The following is an 18,976-nucleotide window of genomic DNA, read 5'->3' as shown; positions in this document are numbered from 1 at the left end:
AGCATGGACTGGGACCCACAACGCTCATATTGGCAGGTTGTAGCAGTATAAAGGCTCACGCAGGGTGTGTAATTTGATGTCGGCCCTTGGACTAGTCCAAGGGCCGTTATTATATTTTCTACTACTAAGACTTACTTACCTTGCTGTATGTATACCTCAGACCAGAAAGACTACACTAGAATAACAATGGATCGCATAGGGACCTACTTACGCACCCGGAATAAAAGTACAAGAAAGGTAACGTCCTCATCATCGCAACAACTGAAACCCCATAGTGCCGAAGAATTACTTCCAAGGGTTTGGAAGCTCCCTACTACCGTCTCTTTTCTCGCCGGGGCCAGACGAGATCGGGATAGAAACTAGTTCTTCAATGACGCTCGTAACAATATCATCTTCATCCCACCCGTCGCCTGTCGGTCGCCTCTTTCCCAACTGCTCGGTAACTCTTCTCGCCACAGAAGGATCCGAGAAACCCATCTAAATCCTACCACGTCAGTGACCGTCTACCAGTCGCAAGAGTTGAGGCGGCCTTACCTCAGTTACACGTCTCTCGATCCGCTCCTGCATAATCCTGACACCTTCGGGAATGCCAGCCGGGGCGCTCGGCCCAGCCTGACCCCGGCCTTGGGCGCGGCCATGGTAGGTGTTAGCTCGGCGGGGGACGCTGAACAGCTCGAGGGCAGGGAAGCCTCCCCTGGCGCTGCTGACTCGTTGAGAGTTATTACCAGACACCGTGGCATATCGGGATTGAGCCGCAGCAGTATTTGCTGCTTGTGAAGGACCGGCGGTAGGTTGACTGTCTGTTTGAGGGGGTCCATTGTCCTCTCGAGTCGTATCACGACTAACGTCCGCGGAAGTGGGCGGCACAGCACTGTGGTTAATGAGTCTCTCGTCAACGAGGGCTTCCCTGAGACGCGCGTGCCAGACTGACCTATCCATAGACATGTTCCGCCCATGGCCACCCCGCATCCTCCTTCTGGCGTCTCTCTCGCGCCTATATCTGTCTTTCATAGCCTTGTAAAATTCCTTGGCAGCCTCCAACTCGGCTCTCGTATCCTCATGCGAATGGAGACCATACATGTCGATATCCTGGAACTCCGCATCGTCGTCCATCATATCGTCATCCTCGTGGCCAGGAGGCGGCCCGAACGGTGGGCTGAACATGCCCCCTGGCGTACCATGGACGAACGGCGGCGGGAACGGGCGATGCATATGCATCCCTCCCCTTCCTCGCATCCTTCGTTGAGGCCCGAACATGCCTCTATCAAAAAAAGGTCCTCGACGCATGCCAGGCTGACGAAATACGGCCGACATCGGCACAAACCCTGGCGGGAACGGTGGGAAGCCGCTCCCCATGGGTGGAGGCGGCCCCGGCGGACGTACATGAGGGCCTTGGGCACCACCGGGAGGTGGCGGCGGCGGAGAAGCAGTGCCCGAAGCCTCAGGGGGAGGACGCATGGGCGGGGGAGGCGGAGGCGGACCTTCTGGGGAATGGGGAAGTGGTGAAGGACCACTCAAGGGCGGGGGAGGGGAATGGTGAGGGAAGTGGTGAGCCGGTGGCGGGGGAGGTGAGGGTGGAACTGGGCCTCTATCCCTACGACCCGATGAGTGAGGACTGCCGGGCATGGGTGGCGGCGGGAAAGGTCCGTGATGCATGTGAGGGGGAAAGGGAGGAAACCCGTGGTGCATGTGGGGAGGAGGAGGAGGACCGTGGCGCACATGAGGAGGGGAAGGCGGACTATGACGGCCAAAAGGATGGTGAGGATGTCCATGGAAGTGATGGAAATGGGGGTGCCCGCGCGGACTCCAACGTCCACCGCGTCCACGGTGGGAATCAGGCTCGCCCCTGCTTGAAGGTCGCTCGAATGGAACCCTACCAAACTGTTCCTCGAGAGGAGTTGAGGTTACAGGTCCTGCGTCGGCCGGCCGGTCACCACGGTCGCCAACCGTCATTTGTCGTATAGCCAGAGCGATGTTGTTGACTGCTTCAGTTACACGCCTACCTGCTTCTTCCTCGGCTGCGCGGCGAAGGTATTCACCAGCTCTTCCGGCTTCAGCCTGTACCTCCATCGAAGAACGACGGAGCTCATTTGCGGCTCTAGTCAGGGCGTCACGATGAGCGCTCCAGTATGATCCGTCGCTGGCGTGGCGGACGATATTCTGGATACCTTCCGTCAGCTCAGGGTGGGTGGATAAGATCGAAGATAGGTTGTTCAAGAAAGACGCCACATCGTTCGTCAGAGACACAGTCTGATCAACTGGTTCTCCGGTCGACTCTAAAGGCGGATCGGGGGCGGCGGGTGGACTCGCAGCCTTAGCTGTGGAGGAGGCGTTACTTTCGTCTACGGACGCAAGGATGAGTTCGGTGCCATAACAGTGGGACGTATGAATATTACCTGCGATGGAGCCCATTTCATTCCCGTCTCCTTCAGCATCGCTAACATCGTAGACATGAACCGGATGCTTCTTGGGTGTCTCATCCGCAATGACGGAGGTGGTAGAGGCTCTATCGTCGTCCTCGTTGTCGTCGACTTCCATGTCCTCTCTTGCCTTCTCCTTTCCTTTATCTCTCGAAGCGGGATTGGCACGCTCGGTGGAAACGCTCTCGCTCTCCCTCCTCTCAGTCTCACTTCTTTCACTCCGCTTACTCAAGTCGGCGCTGTCGTCGACTTCAACGAGAAAGGCGTGTGGGCTGGGGGACTCTCTAGCACCGGGCATGAAGGCGGGGGGACCACCAAGACTGATGCCGCCCATGCCCAAGCCACCGAGACTGGGAAGCCTCTCCCAGTCGTCCTCCACCTCCACGACGAAAGCGGGGGGCACGAAGGGATTGCGGTTAGGCGCGGCATTAGCGCCGGACGGGTTGGACGTACGCGGAGTGTCGGGGAGAGGCTTATCGGCATTCTGGGGGGAGAACGCACTCAAGTCGTGTACAGCGAACTTGATAACCTGGTCGGGCTCATGGCTGGTCTCGTAGTAATCTTGCAATTCCTCCTGGGAACTGAGAGTGACTTCGTCTCCATCGTTATCGACGTAGGATACAGCGACACTATCGACAGGGATAGAGAAGAGATTACCGACGCGAGCAGCGAGGACGCTCCAGGACGGTCGCTCAGGGAACTTGAGACGACGAGTAAGGCCGTCTGGCCTGGTGAGCTTGAAGTGTGTAAAGGACATTGTGTTGAGAGGAGAGAACACGATATGACGCATTTATGTACGCGAGCTTATAACGCTTCTCACACTGCACAGCAGCTGCGCCCGCAGTCTGGGCCTTGATACTTTTGGGCTCATGATCGCTCCACTACGCCTGCTGCGCTAAGCGACGAGTCACTCCGGCATGTCTGTTAATGTACAATATTATTTCCACGACTACGCCTATCCGCATCGTTTAGGCGAAGATAGCCATGCGGGAATCAATGTCCGCAGGGTCGTTCAACTACAGCAAGTACTGGTATTAGGATCTCGCCTCTTTTCACAGCATATGAAACACGTACCCTCAAGTTGATGTTGAGAGCGCTGATCGCCTTCATCTCTTCCGGCGACAGGTCAAAGTCGGTGCACTCCAAGTTTTGGAGCAACCGCTTGTGATTGTTCGACTTGGGCACGACAGCCAGTCCTCTTTGTGTAGCCCAGCGCAGCAGGATCTGGGACGCGGCTGCGGAGTGGCAAGGAACAGACAGGATTGAGTCAGAATATCGAATCATCAAGGATATACCAGCCCACGTACATTTACCCTTGTGATGCGCGATCTCCGCAATCAAGTTGTGCTGCAGCAGACTCGCTGCGCCCTTGTGGGCGCCGAGCTCCACGTAACTCTGGGGGCCGAAGGATGAGTACGCGGTGACTGCGATGCCGAGAGTCTTGCACAAATTGATCAACGGCTCCTGAGTCAGGTAAGGGTGGTGCTCGATCTGGAGCACCTGCGGTTCATAGCGAGCGTAGCGGAAGACGTCCAGGATCAGCGATCCCTGGCAGTTACTGCAGTTTGCCGTTCAGCAACAATCTGAGACGTATTTTAAGCGTCATGCTAACCTCAGACCAATGTTCTTCGCGAGACCGTCGTCGACGACCTGCTCCATGGCCTGCCATGTCTCGATCATGGGTGTGTTTTCTTGCGTCATAATCAGCTTTGCAAGTCGCTGTTAAGGCGTGCTAAACGTACGAAGGTAGACTTTGCCGTCATCGCCGAACCACTCGGGAGGGTATCTGTGGCTCGGGTCGACGTACTTGAGGGCGATGGGGAAGTGGACGAGGTATAAGTCAAAGTAGTCCAGACCCCAGTCAGCCAATTGTTTCCTGGCAAGGGCCGCTACATGCTCCTTCGCATGGAAGGTATTCCAAAGCTATGGGCAGGTAAGCTTTATGTATCAGCTGTACGATCGCTGTGCGCTCGCCTTGGAAGTGATGACTGAAGAGGCGCGTTAGCACGCTAGACGTCGGAATAAATGCACAAGAGCGCACAGAGGTCCTCCCGCTTTACGATCCCGGCCTCAATGGCTTTCTTGACACCCTCACCGGCTTGTTTCTCATTGCCGTAGTCACCGGCACCGTCGAGGAGACGGTATCCAGACTTGATGGCGTTGAAGACAGTCTGAAAGCAGCCTGTATTTGCCTCTCTACTCTCCAGAGAGAGTGCCATCGACGTACCTCGGCGCAAGTGTCTTTGTTGACCTACACCGAACAAATCAGATACATATATTTCATCGATCCGGCGGACATACCTTCCACAGACCAAAGCTATGCGATGTCGTTCAATTAGCACGGACGTCCCAGGGACATCTCTGGGTATCACTCACCCTACCAAAGGCATCTGCGATTGTTCATGCTCAACAAGATAAGACCGGAGTTTCGCACCTTTTGGGCGGTTCTCTTCAGCACGATGGACGCCATTGCTCTGCAGGTGTTGTCTCAGGTGGTCTGTGAAAGTTGAGGGTTCCGTCTGAGGGATAGAGCATTGCGAGCCTGATGAGAAGGCTATATATACTCGCGGAAACGGAGTACCAGGCAGCGCGGACCGGGGCGGCCAGTCGCCCTCATGACTGACGACGATAACCACCGGGCTGCTATTCGCCTAAACTTGAGCGTTTAACTGTTCCATTGCTGAACTGGCCAATGCCCAGATCCGACATTTCTCCTCAAGCTTGGAAACATAGCTGTGGAACAGGAGGAACGGATGAGAATGACGTCTTGGTTAACGTTGGACGGACAGTTGTCATCATTGTGGGTAGCTCTGCGAAGCTCTTATCTTCCGATATTTGGCGCTGGGAAGGGCTACTTTATGATTGAGATGGTTGAGAATAGAACAGACCTAGGAATGAAATCATGGCAGGCCAAAACAAGACGAAAAAGGCAAATGTTTGCGAGCACGGAAGTTCTCGTCGATCGCCGTGCTGCAGTTGGCCGAAAACATTTCCTGTTTGGGTCTGAGTGCCGCTTCCCTTGGTTGGCACTGGTCAGCGACCGCATCTCTTTGGGTCCTCACAGCGACAGTTCCGCCTTGGTCGTGTACTTCAAGAGACAGGTGGGATGCTGGAGTGTTAGCTGGTGGCTGTCGTGTACGTGGAAGAAGAACGTAAGTCAAATCGTTGAGTCCTGCCGAGCGTAGGGTTATTGAATTGGCATAGGCAGATAAATCATTACACTCCACTGCCGTCTTTTATTCCTTGGAATGCGCTTTCATGTTGCTGGTCTAGGTTCAATTGGAACGTTACTGGCCTTCCATCTCCGGCGCGCGGTAGACCCGAAGCACTCCATCACACTCATACACAAGAACAACGAGTTAGCCGACAACGCTCGCGGACTTGGGGGACACCTAAGTGTCGAGTACAATGGCGCGTTCCTTACCGAGACTGGGTTCAGGCATGAAGGCTTCCATCCTATCGGTCGAATATATCGAGAGGCGGTCAGGGAGGCTCGTCAATTCAGAGCAGGGAATACAGGCGTCCCAGTGGACAGCCAGCCAAGCGGTGACAGCCCTGCGACCTCGTCCGATACCAGTATCGACTCGTTGTTCATAACGACGAAGGCGCACGCTGTACAGCATGTGGTCGAAGGACTCCTCCCTCGCTTGTCACCCCATTGCACTATCGTTCTCATGGTAAACGGTATGGGTGTGTATGAATCGATAACGAACAAGTTTTTCCGGAATCCAGACACACGGCCCCATTTCATTCTTGCCTCGAATACTCACGGCGCCTGGTTGAAGAGACCATACCGCGCCGTTCATGCCGGTACAGGTGCTATTCAGTTTGGCATTGTCCCTGACCCCCGAGGTCGAGATTTCGAAGCTTCTATGCACTCCGGGGGCATTCTTAGTCCTCCATATCGGAGGCGAGTCAACCTAAACGACATTGCCCTCCCGAAAGACGACCCGAACTCCACGGAATACGTGTCCCTCCGAAACACGGTGACTGCATTGCTCAGCATGCAAGACCTGCACACGGAGTGGCTGCCCATGTCTGAGCTACAACTTGCCATGCGCAGGAAGCTTGTTGCAAACGCTGTCATCAATCCCCTGACAGCCCTTCTGAATTGTCGGAATGGGGAGATCTTCAAGACTGAAGAAGGCGTTCGCATCATGCGGAGGGTGTGTCAGGAAGCTGAAGAAGTCTTTGCCGCGGATATCCGGTCTCAGCCGCGGGGATTCGAGTATCCCGTAGACGAAGCGCCCCAAGGAGATCCTGTGCCGCCATCTCTCAAGGCCGAGGGCTTAGAGCAAAACTGCCTAAATATTGCGACGGGGACAGCGATGAATTTTTCTTCGATGCTGAACGACATTCGATACGGCAAGAAGACCGAGATCGATTTTCTCAATGGTTATTTGTTGATGCTGGGGGAGAAATACGGCATTCAGATGGGGGCGACCGCCACGTTGTTGAATCTCATCAAAATGCGTTGCGCCATCCCACCCAATCCATTGTAGGTGACTTGCTGCCTTGTGTACATGCCGTATGGGCGAACGGATGTTCCATCACGGGCGGTGGGCCGCTCAAGTCACTGGCCTTTGGTGGAGTCGAAGAACATCGATATTGCTCAACCAATCCTTACAGGGCGTTACAACACGGGCGCAGCTCGCCCAATCGGGCATGCTAGTGGACTACACCCACTCCAGGCATTGAAGCGTCTTCAGTTGAGGACACATCATTTGTCCGGACGTACTGCGCCGATACAATTGGGATCGCGTTGCAGTGCTTAGACGGCCGATACTCCTTCAAAGGGGTCGCCCGCGACACCAGACGGCTCTGTGGTGGGATTGGAGGGTGGTCTGTTGTAGAGGGCCGGGCAGCAGAAAGTACCATATGTTCGTATAGTATGGCAGGAAATTCAGGTCAGCCAACACTGTTGGTTGGTAGGAACTCCCCACTCTACTCCAATGGCCGCTGACAGGGTGCGGTAGGGTTTTAGAGCAGCTTGATCAGTTCCCAACCACTAGAAGCACTGTACAGTAATATTAACTGATCGTTACATGATAGCACAAAGCACAACTCTAGATGTATGAGACTGGAGTTTATCGAAAGACCTCTCACTCATGGACTGGCCGGTCCCCAGGGGATGAATTTGGTGATCCCTCCATGCCATTCCCGCACACGGCGGCCAGCTATGAGAGACATGGTCGACTGTTCACACCCAACAAAGCCCCTGCCGCCTGACTGAATGACAGCGTCGATGAAAGTGGGATACCTAACGTTTTCTTTCAATATACGATTCTTACAGGGGAAGCGTTACCCTCACCATCTGCCGAGGATCTCGACAACATTCTCCTTCTTGTAGTCCACCCATGTGAAGCCATAGCTGGCGACCAGGTCCCACCACTCCGGATCCTTCTCGTCGCTCGTCATCACGACGTGCTCGTTAGGGATGACGATCCCATCCCTTTCTAGAATCTCCCGTTGCACCTCGGCTACAGCTTGAGCAAACGAGGAAACGGGGGCAAAGCATTTGATAGAGGCTGGAGTCTCCTTGCAGGAAATTCCAAAGTCACCATGACGGGCATGGATAGCGATGTACTGCGGAATGGTCAGATGGCCCCTGACGAGACTATTGACAGCATGGCAGGCTTACGGGTGGAATGACAATGTCGGCTCCAGGTGCGACCTTCAGGGCGCGTCTAAGATAGTATATGGCGAGATTCTGTATGGTTGGTGTCCATCTGAAATGATACAGCACATGTCTCCATGCGGGACTAAATTCAAGCTCATATTCAAAATCCTATATGAGGGATGTCCGTCAGTAACCAAGGGTCAAGGATCCTCGCAGTAATCAGCGCGGCTCACCTCGTGTGCAGCGACATAGTATAGATAATCAAAACAAGCCAGTTGTTCGTCCGGATGCACGACAACACCTTTCTCGGGTGATGGAATTGGCTTCCCAAGATTCTTTGCGCGGGTCGCCGGGAAAGTCAAAGGCGCAAGCTTCCAGAACGTAGTATGTGAATTATGCCCCGAAGGCACCCAGTCGGGGACGGGGGTGTAAGATATATCTAGCACATGTCGGCATCAGCTGCATGATACTGAGACTAGCTCACATCACGGACCTAATCCAAGATCACTAGGTACTCTGGAACCTCTGGGGCCTTCCGGCGGGCGTGACACACTGGCCCATACGCTCCAGCAGCCGAGTTCCTCTATCTCTTCGCTTTCTGTATCCTTCACTTGATGCCACTCTAGGATGGGCAAGTCTATGGCTTTGCTCAGCCGCGGAACGTCGAATACTTCGCTAAATGGTATCCGTTCGACGTCCGGACCTCCGACATGATACTCTGGAGTGAAGTTAGGGATGATGGGGATTCTATCGGAGATTTTTGCGAGATATATGAGATTGGCCTAGTGGATGAGATATTAGTATACTACTGCTTCTGCTCGAATAGGATCGAGGGCATCTCACCATAGTCATGACGTCGTTAGCTTCATAGATTCAATTGTCAGCTAAGCAACATCAAACGTGAGTGTAACAACCTACTCCACCCTGCACTGTGGAAGGAAGTAATGTATTTGGTGTCATTCCGTAGGTTATCTGGGGAAGTCTCAATGGCGATGTTCATCAGCAAATAATCGCACTCACCTCGGAAGGATTGGGTTGGAGGACCGAGTAGGTAAGATGCCGGGTCAAACCTCTCGTTGTCTTTATCTGCCTCCCATTCTGCAATAAGCCGGTCAACCTCATGTTGTGGTTTCTCCGACGAGGCAGCTGTTTCTGTAGGAAGGTCTCTTCTTCGACCTGGAGAAGATACAAGGAATCCAGAATACAGGGTGACCGTTACTGCAAGGATTCCAAATACCAAATAGAGAAGTCTACGTCGACGGCAGGAAGACGGGGGATTTCGCATATGACCCAGGTAAAAGCCACTTTCATCTTTATTGAAGGTACTGGATCGTCGCCGCATCTACGAGTTGAGCAGACAGTATAACGAGCGGAGGGTTGAGAGAACGTGGTAGAGTGGCAAGTTATCGCAAGGCGAGTGTTCGAGCTCGGAAGCGGGATGACGAGCAAGATCTTGGCTGTCGCTCCGCCTCGAAATGCCATCACGGCGAGTAGGCGATAACGGACAACATGGCCGGGACGCGGAAAACATGTTGCACTGGCCGAGTATCCAGACCAATCCCAACCTACCGGGGGTCACTAATTAATCAGGTCTGTGACGTGAGCAGTGGGATGTAATTAAGGCGGGAGGCAGTAGTGCCTGGTAAGCGTGGGAATGGTGCCCTTTCCGATCAATCAAGCACTCGGCCTATTCGGAAGAATTGCCACAAACGTCTTGCCTATCGAGGATCCTGCTTCAGTTTCAGTTTGTACTCATTACACCGCCCGTAGATGTTACAACGGTATACAGTAAATATTTTTATGCAATACCTACACCATCCTAACCCCACCGCACCTCTCTAATGACACCGTCCTGCCATTCTTCGGTTCGTTTTTGAGCAAGTAACGACATGGTAGACCTCTGCGTCCCGACGAAGCCAACGCCAGATGATTGAATCACGGCGTCAATCAACACTGGATACCTGCTGGTTGTAAGAAGATTGACTCAATTGATACGTTTCGACTCAGCGCACCATTGTCCGTATGTTTCAACCGTTCTCTGCCTCCCATGGTCTGGCCACTTCCAACCAAGCGCAGCGACCTCGTCCCACCACGAGGGATCTTGCTCATCACTGTGCATGATTACTTCGGTGACTCGGATGCCCTTACGGACCCACAGCTCTTCCTGCACCTCCGAAACGGCCTGGGCAAACATCGCTAGGGTAGCAAAGCAACCATCTGTCTTCCACTCGGGACAGTGGACCTTGAAATCGCCTCTTCGGAAGTGAATCGCGATAAACTGGTGCACGATAAGTTCAAGGACAGAGATCCTGCACAGCACCGACGACTTACCGGAGGTATATCAGATCCCTCTGGCACACCTAGGATTCGTCGGATATAACCTTGAGCTATGCCCTCCAGCCGCTCCGTCCACCTCATGTGGCGAACCACATCTCTCCATACGGGGCTATGCTCATGTTCGTACTCGAACGGCTGGAGGAGAGTCAGTCGCTCACTCGCGGCGATGAAGAGTTACTTACTTGGAAGACGCTGACGTAGTACAGAAGATCGAAGCACAGCACCTGCTCGTCCGGATATAAAACACTTCCGCTTTGACTTGAGGGGTGCGGTGCGCTTAGATGCTGAGAGCGGTACTCGGAGAATCCGAGCGCTGCTAATCCCCACATATGCGCGTGATCGTCCCGTCCCATTGCCACAAAATCGGGTGCACGCGTGTATGAGATATCTAAGATATATTGCTTCATCACCAGGTCTCCGCGTATAATGACGATGCATCGTACCTAGCTTAAGCACCTCCTCCCCTCGATGAGGCCGGGGCCTTCTCGTACCGTCCGCCTCTTGGTGCGCTGCTTCCCACACGCTCCAGCATCCAAGTTGGTCCATCTCCTCGCTGTCGCTTTGTTTGACCTGGTGCCATTCGACTAGAGGCAGTTGCAAGTGAGCAGAGAGTCGAGGCAGGTCGAAGATATCCCCAGTATTAATAGCGCCTGCGCTCTTGCTCAAGTGGGAAGGCGTGAATGGTGGGATGATCGGGATACGGTCCGTTATCGAGCCAAGGTAGATCATGTTGCCCTGTACATATCACAAATCAGGATCACAGCGCGAGAGCATGCAAACGAAGTATGACCCACGAGAGCCATGACATCGTTTGCTACAGGATTTGGACATTATCATTAGTTATCATTGAGCACGAAATCAGTATACCAAATACATACTCCAGCCAGCAGCGTCCCAGGAGGTGATGTACTTCGTGTCATTTCTCAGATTATCTGGCACAAGGTACGATTAAGCACTATTCCTGGTACACCAAACTGGATGGAGCTCACCTCGGAACCTCGCAGTAGGCGAGCCCAGGACATACGCCTTTGGATCAAGAACTTTGGCGTCAGGATACTGTGGCTTCGGGCATACGACCTCGGTCGTAGCTGTGCCAGTGCCATTCACATCCAACGGTAACGGAGAAGACCCAGATTTCGAGATCGTAGATATGAGCAGTACGGAAGAAGCCACACAGAGGAGCAGAGCACAGGTGACTAGAACAGAGGGCGGGCTGCCGTAGCGCAGTAATGATCGTGTCAAGGAGTGTCGAAGCTTGAAGTGACCCCTGAGCATAATAAACTCGTCTTTATCTTCGTGCGTGGGCAGTAAAGGCTCCCTAGACGGCGTCGCTGGCCACCCGTCTCTCGTCCGACTGGTTACGGGCATAGCAGGTCAGGCAAACCAGGAGAACAGCCGACTCCAGGCGGTCCTGGATGAACCACCAGCACCGACGCAGCCGCACGAAATATCATGCTCCCTGGCGGGCCCCGTCGAATTGTGATCAAAATTTGGACATAACACCCGCACTAGTCCTCGATCAGTTGAAACCTGAAGCACATTAACATCCAGGGCAGCCAGGGGAATGGGAGAGCTCGCTCCCGATTAATTGAGCGGGACGGATGTTTTGGACGGGCCCCTGAGCAGTTTTCGGAAGAAGGATGACAGGTCCACATCCGGCGGGATGCCAGAACGCCTAACGGTGCCTTGAGCTGTCAACTTGCGTGGTTATTACTTGTACTGTGGATATGCTTGCACGAAACGTGGCGGGGTTCGCGGATGTTGTAGTGCGAGTCGAATATCATCCAGGAGTGAACTAATCAAGGTTCGCAAAGTAATCCTCTATTGATGCGCCCCAGGAAAGATGGGTTTGTGGGCCGACAGCAACACCAGTTGGACCTCGGTTCTGTTCGTTATCTTTCAGTTGAAGTGCTCAGGAAAGCTGAATGAAGGGCCACGCTGTGGCGTAACATGCACAAGAAGGTCTTGATGATTAGGCGCCGCGAGAAGACAGGGCAGATATTACTGACATTCGAAAGCAAGGCGGATTCAGTTTGGTTTACTATACACAAACATCAGTGTTTGACAGACTACTACACTAGGTTCTACAGCGCAAGACAGATATTATATGCAAAGTCCAAGATGTCCGAATATCATCGCAAAGTCGTCCATACCAGTAGATCACGCACACGGAGCTCGAGCTTACAGTAGTCCAGTTCATCCCAGAAATTCGTCCACAGCGTCAATCAGCCTCTCCCAGAACACCCCCGCGTCCTCCCCAAAACCGTTCACATCATACCCAAGACTGATCCACAGCTTCCCGACGAACGTATACCCGAACAGCAGCATCCCGCCAGGGCGCTGGCGCGATCCGGTGGTCAGCGTGTGCATCTTGATCGCAGGGAACGACTGGTGCTTGTAGATCCCGTCGAGGTTCCCGAGGAGGGACAAGCCGATGAGGGCTTGCGAGGGCGGCTTCGGGTTTACCTTCGCTGGAGGCTTAGGTTGCTGAGCAGGAGCAAGAGCAGGAGCGGCGGCGGGCAGGACAACCCCCGCCGCCTTCGCCTGCTCCATCCTCTCTTTCTCATCATCCTCCCCAGCCCACTGCCTCGCGCGCGCCCCGCGCTCCTTCGCCATCTCCTGCGTCCGCTCCTTGATCATCTTGCTCTTCGCCGCCGCGGCCGACTGCGCCTTCGCCTGCCGCGCGCGGTGCCAGAAGATCCTGCGCTCGTCGCAATCGGACGGGAGGAAGGACGGGAGGATGACGTTGAAGTAGCCTACGGCGAGGAACCAGTAGGACGGGTGCGGAGGCTGGACTGGGAAGTAGGGTCGGAGGTTCAGAGCAGAGTACATCATCCTGTATAACTTATCAGCCAAGCCCATGCGATGTGAACAGGCATGTATGCTTACATCGGCAACTCCTTCTTGCTGGCCATCCTCGCCCACACGACATTACACAGCGCGAACAGCGCAGCCGATATCGACACCCCATTCTCCTTACATCGCTTCAACATCGCCCTCGTCCTCTCCTCATCAAACGCGACCGTGGGCACGATCGTGCGCCTCGGCTTCCCCGCCGCGCGCGAGAACGTCTGCCCGCCGATCAGCCTGTCCTGGTTCTTCTGGAACTCCACCTTCACGGCAGCCCTGCGGAATTTGTTGCCCGTCACGGGCAGGTTGTCTTCCAGGGCGGGGGGCAGGACGTCGGCGGTCCTGCGGGACTCCCACTCGTGACGCAGGAGCTCGACGAGCTCAGATTGCGTCTTCTCGCCGCCGAGCAGTGTAAAAAAGTCGTGTGCGAACTGGTGCAGCGCCATGCCGTCGCCCAGGAAGTGGGCGGCACAGATGAGGAGGTCGTAGCTGCCTTCGATTTCCGAAGGGGCGTCTTGGGATGAACTGCTTGTAGAGGAGGTGGGCGTGCGAGGGGGAGATGGGATGAGCTGCGAAGATGGTTGCGAAAGGATGAGGTAGGATACCCGATCGTTCGACAGAGTGCGCGGGCCATTCAGATACGAGCTGATCAGCTCGTCTTTGTCTTGCGTCCGATATTCCAGGTTCTCGCTTGCGTCTAAAATTGCATCATCGACAGATGACGGCGAGTAGTATCTGTGAAGCACATTGCTCAGGAACCACCGAGGGTACGTATGACGGTATAGCTTACACGAATCGCACATCATCGTACACGCCCTCCTGCATGTCTACTCGAGCAGCGAGGAGCGGATGGCGCAATCTCATGATGGCCCATACCGTGCTGACTCGGGCTCGAGTGGTGAAATGTTCGGGGGCCTTGAATCCGAGGTGGAGATACCTGTGGTACGTTTAGTACCACGCGACGTATGAAAGCACATGAACGAACATGTCGTTGACTCCATTGGCCCGCGAAGGCAGATAGTAGGAGAGTTCACTATCGCCCAGCTTGCGCTCGTAGCGCACTCGCGTCTGCTGCGGTGTCGGGACCTCAGCGGATATTGCAAGACCGGCGACATGCTGGTCGATGGGCATGCCTGCGAGGGGGGACTTGGATGTCGAGGCCATGTCAAAGGAGAGCTGGGACGGAGGGGGAGTCGGGAGGGAGGTAACGGCAGAGATGGTTGCGACAGCCATTATAGAGAGCGGGTCGGTGATGCCTGGCGGGGAAGGAGATCTGTGGCGGGTGGATGGTCAGAGCGCAGAGAACAGGAGTGACTGACCTTGTTATGGTGAGCTATGAATGGAAGGCCCTGTAACGGCAACATAACCGTACAAGTCCAGAGCCGGGACATGTCACAGCGTTTAGCCAGCGTAAATTAAAAAATGCATAAACCAGGCGAGTCGGCAGGGGAGCAAGGGCGGGGGTATGTCATTCGGTTATTTTGGTTTAGTGGGGTGCCTCGGTCCGATAGAACTGGGATCCGTCACGCCGGTGATGTGAGGGGTTTGGAGTTTGCTCGCCGCCCACGGCGAACCCCAGCCTTCGTGTAAATCGTTCTGTCCGGGCCTCCTCGACTGCGCCCGGTCCCTGATGTCGAGCCCAGACACGCGACACATGTTTCCTGCTGTGCGATGCCTTGAACAACAGGATTCCCTGCGAGGTAACGTTGTTCTGTCTGTCATGAGAAATTGAAGCCTTGAGAACAAAGAATCAAGCAAATCAAACAAGTCGCTCCAACGTCCATAACCAAAACGCGATCGTGTTTGGGGAGCCCGTGCCGGCCAATGCCGGCACAGTGACGTGCCAGATCTACCTGACGCCCATCTCGATAAGATCAGATCAAACGCGGCCACGTTTCCGAAGCCTCGGGTCCGCCGTCAGCTCCGGGCGAGCACTGGCCCATGCCGACCACTCGCCGTGCCCATGACTTCACTTGCAGCTGCTTTTTCGGCCCAATGTTATCAGTTGGACACCTCGGTTTGATGCTAAGTGCCGTCCGAGTCTCTCCTGTACTCTCAGGACTAGCTTAGGCTAGAGTTTATCAACTCCATCGTCTAAACACTGTCAAGTGCACACAAGAGACACAGGGTTCTGGTCAGCCGCTCTCGATACCAGTAAAGTGACATATCTCATTCGCTGCTGACTACACCGAATGTATGCTCTCCCCGTAAAACTAGCCTATCGCTGGTATGCTTGTCGCGGCGAATTCTGTCCTGAAGTTTATGTTTGCCCACTCCCGAAAGTACTAGTCCCTTCGGTGACATGAAATTCTTGTCTGCATGACTGGCCCGTTCCCGCGCAGCATTCATTACGGTGTCAACTGTCCGACGTTCTACCGCTCTATGGATATTTCAGGACCCTCATGCGGTGGCGATTTGCGTCTAGGAATATCTTACCTGTCCTTGAGCGTGACATGGTCCCACTTCACGGACAGTGGTGAACTGCCACATCCCAGGGCCGCATCGGAGGAGCACGCTACTATTCCTGACCATATCTACGAACATAGCGGCTAAAGTCCGCTTCAACCTATTCAGTAAGTCGTATTCGTGTTGCCTCGAAGGGAGTACTTTTGGCATGGGCTGCCCGTATACCAGGATTCCTCCGCTATTCCTGTCCTTTGACAATCATTCATCCGCAGAGTAACCATTGACTTCATTCACAGGTTGCTCAGGCAACCTAGCTCTCCGCTGCACCCACCGGCGACACCTATTGTATGTTCGCTCTTGCTAGAACTGACGGATGTATCAATGGCGCCGTCTCCCGTTGATTTCCTATTGCATGGTTCTGTTTCCTTATCCTGAAGATCATTCAGGAGTAAGTTTACAAGCAATTAATTGATTGTTGCTAGAGATGTCGACACCAAGCATCTAGCACTTCCAGCATTACCTTACCCGCCTGCTTCTGGTCTGTCTCTACTCATCATCAAGGATATGCCACCAACGCGACGCGATCACGGTGCGGTCTGCTGCTCGTATATACGCATTACCCCGCTCAAAGGCCTCGAGCCTGATAATATGGAGCCGGTACCGTTACTCGACGTCCCAGATCTAGAGGCGCTGAGATCAAGCTACGCCAACTTGAGTGGCATCAGCCTGCTCAAATGCAGAGCTGTCGCTCATGCGCCCATCCCTCCTTATCGGCTGCACATACAGGCATTCCCTTTCCCGGTGAGTTATCTGCCGCTATACCTCCCCGGTCACCTATTCAATGCTGATCGTCTTTATCTCAGCAGCTGCGGTCTACGGATGCCGCCAGATCGCAGTTGGGTTGCTGGACGCTGTCACGTTGCCGTTCGAGTTTACCTCCGGAAACCCTGGAATATCTTTCCGGGATTCTCAAGGGCTATCACGCCGGGCAATCATGTCCCCATCTGGGATTCTTAGCTACAACCCGCGTAGTATCCCTCTTCCTCCGCGGCGTAGGAAGACTATTCGAGATCCTCTCCCGCTTGCCATGTTCCGTATTCGCCGTAGGTTCTACAGCCATGATTTCGAGATACGCTGCATCTCACGGAACCGCCCACCCGACCCGGGAACCAGCAAAGTCGAACGGGCTTCTCCTTCCGGATGCTGTATAGCTTTCCCCGGACTCGGGGCTCTCGCAGGGAAGTCCTGTCTGCTAAAGATGTGGCACTGATCTCAGGCGCGGTGTTTCTTCCGCCGCTTCCGGTATGGCTAGCGCTGAATTCACTCTGAGATTCCGGCAATTGCAACTCTGTGTGGCAGAGTCTTTCCTTTCGCGCTTTGGAATGCGGGATCTGTATTCTTCAGACCGGAGGATGGCATGAAGAGTACAAGGTTATGCTTCGCCGATATCGTATACTGGCATGTCCTCGGATTGGATCGGATCGGTATTCTACCAGCTTGCCTGCGCGTCCTTCTGCGGCTGTCGTATCTCCACAATCCAGTCTGTGGTCAGTATCCCTTACGAACTCCTAGTCGCCTTCTTACCGCGGTCGCCGCTGGGGGACATACCATTTACCTCCTCTGAAAGCCCAAAATCAACAGGAAGTTCCCTCCGAGTCGACTATTCTTACCCATCATACGTGCTCCATCGGTTTCGCGGTCGCATGGTAACAACCTCCCCCCTCCTCCCCCGAACTCGAATCACCACCTCGGCCCCACTCAGACATCGCTTGTCAATGCCCCGAGTCCCTCGTTCTTCCATGCATCTACATACGACATCGGCTGTTGTTCATATTGATAAACCATACGTTACGAGTGATACATGGGCTGCTGTGACAGATGCACGCGCACCTGTTGTTTTCCTTTCTCGTATGAAAAGGAAAAGGTGCATACAGGTACAATCGTCACGGCTTTGTCTACATAGATCTTCCCTGACTGGAAGCTTTTGTCACTCTCTACTGTGGTTGGCAGATGCGGTCAAGAATCGCAAGCCAGTCCGATATACAAACAAAACGTGCCCGATACCCGCATTATCTGATGTGTGAGTCCGGACGGCCTCGAGAAATCCTCTTCCTGGAGTACGTATTTAAATTTGCGGAACAAGGACTTTGTGCATCCCCATGTGAGGCACCCAATCATGGCCAATGCAAGGTATCTAAAAATAACATCTTTACCGCTGCATTATCCCGCAAGACTGGACGCCACTGACAGGACACTCGGATCTGCGAGGTCAATAGCGCGTATACGTATCACACTAACGAGCGGCTATATACAGTGTTGTGTCGTACAGTACACAATTGAATAGAGATACTACGGTTGACCAGGAGTGTCAGGTCTATTTTGCATTTGCACTTCGCACTTGCGTTTGGCTGAGGGCACGCCGTGAGTTCGAATCCCGCTGAGAGCAACGGGCAAGGGGCCGTGGGAACGTCCCGGATACTGCCGTACCCCTGTTGTCACTGTGCTCGACGTTGCCCGACGCGTTGTCGACGCTGTTGTCGGCGATGTCGACAAATGTTAAGCGATGAATATTCCTAAAAATACACGGAAAAAATTGGTTCCTTCTGAGCTTATTGTACCAACCTATTTAATATCAATTATTCTGTTCATTTGAGGAGCTATGCGAGAAGTCGTTGCACATTGACAATCAATGTTGCGAGTCAAGAGGTGCGTTCAATATAAAGACAAACTCTACAATTGCGATAGGGAGCATTGACGTGCGCACCAATGTCAATGAAACTAATCCATATCCGACGCCGTTGCGCATTCCCCCTATACTACTAGTAACGCATCGCGGCGAATTGCAAGGGAGCAAACACACGCATGTTCGACGGTCCCGACCTGCTACCGCATTAGGTAGTCGGCAAGTGTGGGAAGGAAATTGTGGCGTCTGCCACACACCCTTGGCCAGCCTTGCGGGCTTCAGCAACATGTGTGCTCTGTTAGCTGCAAATGCTGCATGGGCAGGAGATGAGTACAAATAGCGGCAGAATAAATGCGGTGGTGTGGTATCTGTGACGCGACCCACGATGAACTTCAACAAGACAAATCTAATATGGCCACACTATCCAGCACACTCTTCGAGGGCAAACTTTCATACAACACCTATACATTTCTAGACATTTACACCCTAATAGTTGCAAATTTATGCCTGTTCAGAAGGATTGCAATTTTTTCAGTATTTGTTTGGGAGTTTCAGCACAACCTTCGTCGACATCGTCGACAACGCGTCGGGCAACGTCGAGCACAGTGACAACAGGGGTACGGCAGTATCCGGGACGTTCCCACGGCCCCTTGCCCGTTG

The 18,976-nt window shown here is 53.8% G+C and overlaps 6 protein-coding genes across 6 annotated transcripts; 2 read left to right on the top strand and 4 right to left on the bottom strand.

The window, feature by feature from the left end:
* Positions 1-100: 100 nt before the first annotated feature.
* GLOTRDRAFT_135117 (uncharacterized protein) lies at positions 101-3,191 on the bottom strand. Its single transcript, XM_007862653.1, has 4 exons — positions 2,397-3,191; positions 932-2,342; positions 535-871; positions 101-477 (listed from the first exon to the last, which is right to left on the bottom strand). The coding sequence occupies exons 1-4, from the start codon at positions 3,175-3,177 to the stop codon at positions 286-288; spliced, it is 2,721 nt and encodes a 906-aa protein (XP_007860844.1). The 5' UTR covers positions 3,178-3,191; the 3' UTR covers positions 101-285.
* Positions 3,192-3,388: 197 nt separating this feature from the next.
* Positions 3,389-4,937, bottom strand: GLOTRDRAFT_113068 (xylose reductase; the record flags this gene model as incomplete). Its single annotated transcript, XM_007862652.1, has 10 exons — positions 4,797-4,937; positions 4,722-4,737; positions 4,648-4,671; positions 4,462-4,591; positions 4,395-4,408; positions 4,163-4,343; positions 4,033-4,111; positions 3,728-3,978; positions 3,495-3,655; positions 3,389-3,436 (listed from the first exon to the last, which is right to left on the bottom strand). Exons 1-10 carry the CDS (start codon positions 4,808-4,810, stop codon positions 3,389-3,391), a joined length of 918 nt encoding a protein of 305 aa, XP_007860843.1. The 5' UTR covers positions 4,811-4,937.
* A 524-nt stretch (positions 4,938-5,461) lies between these two features.
* Positions 5,462-7,520, top strand: GLOTRDRAFT_52575 (ketopantoate reductase-like protein). Its single transcript, XM_007862166.1, has 2 exons — positions 5,462-5,572; positions 5,625-7,520. The coding sequence occupies exon 2, from the start codon at positions 5,669-5,671 to the stop codon at positions 6,920-6,922; it is 1,254 nt and encodes a 417-aa protein (XP_007860357.1). The 5' UTR covers positions 5,462-5,572; positions 5,625-5,668; the 3' UTR covers positions 6,923-7,520.
* GLOTRDRAFT_135114 (uncharacterized protein) lies at positions 7,504-11,745 on the bottom strand (the record flags this gene model as incomplete). Its single annotated transcript, XM_007862651.1, has 15 exons — positions 7,504-7,680; positions 7,732-8,006; positions 8,062-8,208; positions 8,274-8,479; positions 8,534-8,822; positions 8,884-8,903; positions 8,959-9,012; positions 9,061-9,138; positions 10,108-10,318; positions 10,372-10,512; positions 10,560-10,765; positions 10,821-11,112; positions 11,172-11,191; positions 11,256-11,309; positions 11,367-11,745. The coding sequence occupies 15 exons, from the start codon at positions 11,743-11,745 to the stop codon at positions 7,527-7,529; spliced, it is 2,526 nt and encodes an 841-aa protein (XP_007860842.1). The 3' UTR covers positions 7,504-7,526.
* A 597-nt stretch (positions 11,746-12,342) lies between these two features.
* On the top strand, positions 12,343-12,696 carry GLOTRDRAFT_108950 (uncharacterized protein; the record flags this gene model as incomplete). Its single annotated transcript, XM_007862650.1, has 1 exon — positions 12,343-12,696. One exon carries the CDS (start codon positions 12,346-12,348, stop codon positions 12,565-12,567), a length of 222 nt encoding a protein of 73 aa, XP_007860841.1. The 3' UTR covers positions 12,568-12,696.
* Positions 12,345-14,939, bottom strand: GLOTRDRAFT_135113 (uncharacterized protein). Its single transcript, XM_007862649.1, has 4 exons — positions 14,213-14,939; positions 14,018-14,164; positions 13,267-13,962; positions 12,345-13,213 (listed from the first exon to the last, which is right to left on the bottom strand). The coding sequence occupies exons 1-4, from the start codon at positions 14,458-14,460 to the stop codon at positions 12,574-12,576; spliced, it is 1,731 nt and encodes a 576-aa protein (XP_007860840.1). The 5' UTR covers positions 14,461-14,939; the 3' UTR covers positions 12,345-12,573.
* Between the last annotated feature and the right edge of the window lie 4,037 nt (positions 14,940-18,976).

The sequence above is a fragment of the Gloeophyllum trabeum genome (genome assembly GCF_000344685.1).
Source record: "Gloeophyllum trabeum ATCC 11539 unplaced genomic scaffold GLOTRscaffold_00001, whole genome shotgun sequence".
In the NCBI taxonomy this organism is placed as follows: domain Eukaryota; kingdom Fungi; phylum Basidiomycota; class Agaricomycetes; order Gloeophyllales; family Gloeophyllaceae; genus Gloeophyllum; species Gloeophyllum trabeum.
This window is presented reverse-complemented; position numbering and strand designations above follow the sequence as displayed.